This window comes from Trichechus manatus, unplaced genomic scaffold (assembly GCF_000243295.1).
Source record: "Trichechus manatus latirostris isolate Lorelei unplaced genomic scaffold, TriManLat1.0 scaffold00128, whole genome shotgun sequence".
Taxonomy (NCBI): Eukaryota; Metazoa; Chordata; class Mammalia; order Sirenia; family Trichechidae; genus Trichechus; species Trichechus manatus.
The window spans coordinates 1,257,805-1,262,368 of record NW_004444064.1 but is presented as its reverse complement, the minus strand read 5'-3'; the positions used below and the strand labels follow the sequence as shown (position 1 = coordinate 1,262,368).

The following is a 4,564-nucleotide window of genomic DNA, read 5'->3' as shown; positions in this document are numbered from 1 at the left end:
GGCCCCACCCCAGACTTGGGCCCCGCCCTTTCCTGGGCTCCACAACTCCTGGAGCCTCGCCCCACCCCGGTCCCTCCCCATCGGGGGCCCTGCCACCGCCCACAGAGCCCCTTTTCTGGGGATCCGCCCTTGTCCCGGAGCCCCAACCCGCATGGAGCCCCGCCCCTGCCCTTGGAACCCCTCCCCTCCTAGAGGCCCCTCCCCTCCCTGGAGCCCCGCTTCCAGAGCCCCACCCCTTCCAGGAGCCCCGCCCCGGCCCACCGGGAGGGGAGGAGCGCCCGGGCGCCGCCGGCTGGCCGGCCTGGCCCCTACTTGCAGGTGTGCACGTCGTAGACGCGCGCACACTCCTGGCAGCTGACGTAGCAGCACCAGTGGAAGACGCAGTGGCACTTCTCCTTGCGCCTCTCGGTGCGCGTGTTGTGGCCGCGGCCGCAGCAGAGCAGGTCGCAGCCGTCGATGCCGTGGGAGCTCACGTTGCACGCGCGGTCGCGGGTGCCGAAGGAGCCCGTCTCGGGGTTGGGCTCGCAGAAGTTGGGCGACGTCTCGTAGTAGACCAGATCGCGCTCCGTGGGCACCTTGAAGTAGTTGTAGCGCGGCCGCAGGGTCTCCACCCAGCCGCGGGACTCGCGGTGCTTCTCCACCACCATCTCCGAGGCGCTGTCGTACTTGTCCTTGAGGAAGTCACCGATGGCGCGGAAGTCGGGCTGCGACCACCAGCAGGTCTTCACCTCGCAGCTGCCCGACAACCCGTGGCACTTGCACTTGAGACGCACGTGGCTGGCGATGGCCTGGAGGAGCGCGCAGCGTCGGCGGGCCGCCCTCAGGCCCCGCCGCTCTGCGCAGGTCCCCTCTCCATCATGCCTGTGGCCCTGACCTGCCACCCTCTGCCTGCCTGACGCAGGCCCTTCGTCTCCTTCCCAACCCGCGGAGATCCCCGGGCTGAGGTGGTGCCCTCGCGGGGGCCCCAGCACCATGCACTGAGCGTCTTCCTGTGGTCCCCCTTCCTCACGTGGTTCCCCCTTCCTTCCTGTGGTGCCCCCTTCCTTCCTGCGGTCCCCCTTCCTTCCTGCGGTGCTCCCTTCCTTCCTTTGATGCCCCCTTCCTTCCTGTGGTCCCCCCTTCCTCTGCCAGAGCCCAGATCTCCAGGGGGAGAGCAGGGACTTGTGGACACCATGTCTGTGTCTTGCCCCTTTTGCTGAGTCTGGTTCTATTAGTATCTAATGGTTGAATGAGTGAAGAGAGAACGCTGATACATGATAATGTACAACAAAATTGCTGTATAGAAGCATGGGAGTGGAGGGAGACTGGGAGAATCCAAGGACACTGCCCAGAGGAGGGCTGACAATCTGGGTGGGTTTGAGGATGTAGACCTGAGTGTGGGCGATGGAGATGGCTTCAGCAAGGCACCTTCAGGGCCCAGGAGCTGTTCAGTTTACCTGGAATGTAGGGGGTAGGAAGAGGAGGGAGGCCTGCGATGGGAGACGAGGCTGTAGGAGCACTTTGGGGCCTCATGGTAACCAGACTGGAAAAGCCTAGAAGTGTGTGTGTCTTTTCCCACGGGCAATGGGGAGGGGTGGGCTCTCTTTCTTTCTTTATCTGAAGGAAGGCGTGAGGGTTGGGGGCAGGGAGGGATGGAGCACTTGACATAAGCAGACTAATATCCCATTGTCCTTTATGGCAGCCACTGGCCCCACCTAAGCACCTGAAATGTGGCTAGTCCAAAGTGAGATGGGCTGTGAGCACTGCATGCTGGATGGTCAAGATTTAGTACTTTTTTTTTTTTAAAAAGAATATCTCTTAAAATATCTCATTCATAATTTTTATAATGGTTACATTATTGAAATGATAAGATTTGTATATATTGGGTTAAATAAAATTTGGTATTAAAAGAATTTCTAGTATTAAACCACTAGAAAATGTAAGATTACTTATGTGGCTCCCATTAGATTCCTACTGGACAGCGCTGGGCTAAGGTTTCTCCTGGGTTTTGGGTCCAATCTTGTGTCCACCCCAGCCCTTTCTCTCTGCTGTTTCTTGAACCCCTGCTTCTCCTACTGGCCCTTTCGCATAAGCATCTGTAAAATATGCCCCGCAAGTCCAATGGTGTCTAATCTCCATGTGGCCGGGCGTTTTCAAAGAGGAACCACCACTTCCCCTCTGTGTCCTCAGCCTCTTTAGTTTTAATTTTGCTGAAAGTTGTATATGCACATAGTTTAAAGGGTCAGCAGTTACTAAGACCTGCTCAGAAAAACAGGAGCTCTGCTCACACACGCACACACAGCTCTTTCCTGATCCCCGACGCAGCCCCTTGGAACTGTTATACCTAACACGCTTGTTTTGCTGCTTCATTCTTCACCGTTAGGCGTTGTCGATTAACCTCTCACCGTGGAAGACGGGAGTTTAGCTCTCTTTCACCAGCCCACCACTGCGATGCACACTTCCCAATCTCCCTAATCCTACCCTAAAAACTGTAGCATTATTTCAGTTAGATCAATACTCAATCCTAACAGTACTGGAGCTATCTAACACGTCATACTCAGCTGAGCCATGTGATAGATTGTTATTATACTTCCTTTCTTACACAACTTTTTATTGTTGCTGTTTTTAATGTACTTATCACTGATTCACAGCATGCACTCAACTGTGCTGAAGCGCTCAGCTGCTAACTGAAAAGTCGGCGGTTTGAACCCACCAGCTGCTCTGCGGGACAGAGATATGGCGGTCTGCTTCCATAAAGATCACAGGCTTGGAAACTCTATGCGGCAGTTCTATTATGTCCTGTAGGGTTGCTATGAGTTGGAATTGACTCGACGGCAATGGGTTTTTGGATGACTGATTCATCCCCAAACTCTCCCTTGTCTAAACATTTTCTTTAAGATGTTTGAATACATCAAGTTTTGGATCATTTTCATCTTTTCAGAGACACCTTTTACAGAGGCCTCCTAGTACACTTTGTGAAATGTGTATATTTGGAAACAAATCTTTGCTACCATTCCATTTAGTTGATGCTTTAGCTGGGTATATGATTCTTGGTTTAAAATAATTTCTTATTGACTGGAAGCAGCAGTCAAGAAATCAAACGATGTATTGCATTGGGCACATCTGCTGCAAAAGACCTCTTTAAAGTGTTAAAAGCTAAGCTGTCACCTCGAGCACTAAAGTGCACCTGACCCAAGCCATGGTGTTTTCAATTGCTTCATATGCATGTGAAAGCTGGACAATGAATAAGGAAGGCGGAAGAAGAATTGATGCCTTTGAATTATGGTGTTGGTGAAGAATATTGAATAGACCATGGACTGCCAGAGGAATAAAATCTGTCTGGGAAGAAGTACAGCCAGAATGCTCCTTAGAAGAGAGGATGACAAGACTTCGTCTCATGATCTTTGGACATGTTATCAGGAGGGACCAGTCCCTGGAGAAGGACATCATGCTTGGTAGAGGGTCAATGAAAAAGAGGAAGACCCTCAATGATATGGATTGACACAGTGGCTACAACAATGGGCTCAAACATAGCAGAGATTGTGAGGATGGCACAATACCAGGCATTGTTGGGCACAGGGTCGCTATGAGTTGGAATCGACTCAGTGGCACCTAACAACATCCCTCAGAATTCTAAAAGCATTGCTCCATTTTCTTCTAGCTTAAATTGTTGTTCCTGAATCCTTATGCTATTTTGATTCTTGATTCTTTGCATGAAACTAGAACTTTCTCCTTGAAAGATCGGACGGTTCTCCTTGGAAGGCTCTGGATCTCACAATAGTGTGTCTTGCTGTGGGTCTTTTCTCTTCTGCTGTGCCAGGCACTTACGGGGCCTGTGGGGTCTGAAGCCTGTGCTCTTCAGTTCTTGGGCATTTTCTTTTTTAAAATTTTCCCATACAAAAATTTATACATATATTGTTATGTGACCCTAACTGCTATACCCATACTGTGACAGCACACTCCTCCTTTCCACCCGATTCCCCATGTCCATTCAACCAGCTCCTGACCCTCTCTGCCTTCCCATCTCACCTCCGGAGAGAAACTGCCTGTTTGGTCTCTTGTATCTACTTGAGCTAAGAGGCACACTCCTCACGATTATCACTTTATGTCTCACAGTCCAGTCCAATCCCTGTCTGAAGAGTTGGCCTCAGAAATTGTTTTAGTTCTGGGCTGACAGAGAATCCAGGGGCCATGATTTCCAGGGTTCCTCCAGTCTCAGTCAGACCATTAAGTCTCGTCTTCTTACTAGAATTTGAGTTCTACACCCCACCTTTCTCCTGCTCCATCAGGGACTCTCTATTGTGTTCCCTGTCAGGGCAGTCATTGGTGGTAGCCAGGCACCATCTAGTTCTTCTGGTCCCAGGCTGATGAAGTCTCTGGTTTATGTGGTCCTTTCCGTCTCTTGGGCTAATACTTTCCTTGCGTCTTTGGTGTTCTTCATTCTCCTTTACTCTGGGTGGTTGGGACCAATTGATGCATCTTAGACCGCCGCTTGCAAGCTTTTAAGATCCCAGACACCACTCACCAAAGTAGGATGCAGAACATTTTCTTAATAAGCTTTTTTATGCTAATTGACCTAGATGTC

The 4,564-nt window shown here is 51.0% G+C and overlaps 1 protein-coding gene across 1 annotated transcript in view; it reads right to left on the bottom strand.

Moving 5' to 3' along the window:
• Positions 1-280: 280 nt before the first annotated feature.
• The window catches only part of WNT3A (Wnt family member 3A), an 86,988-nt gene continuing 82,704 nt past the window's right edge, over positions 281-4,564 (bottom strand). The window contains exon 4 of the mRNA XM_004384781.1: positions 281-788. Within this exon, the coding sequence (XP_004384838.1) occupies positions 309-788 (480 nt within the window). The 3' untranslated portion in view covers positions 281-308. The remainder of the gene's footprint in view (positions 789-4,564) is intronic.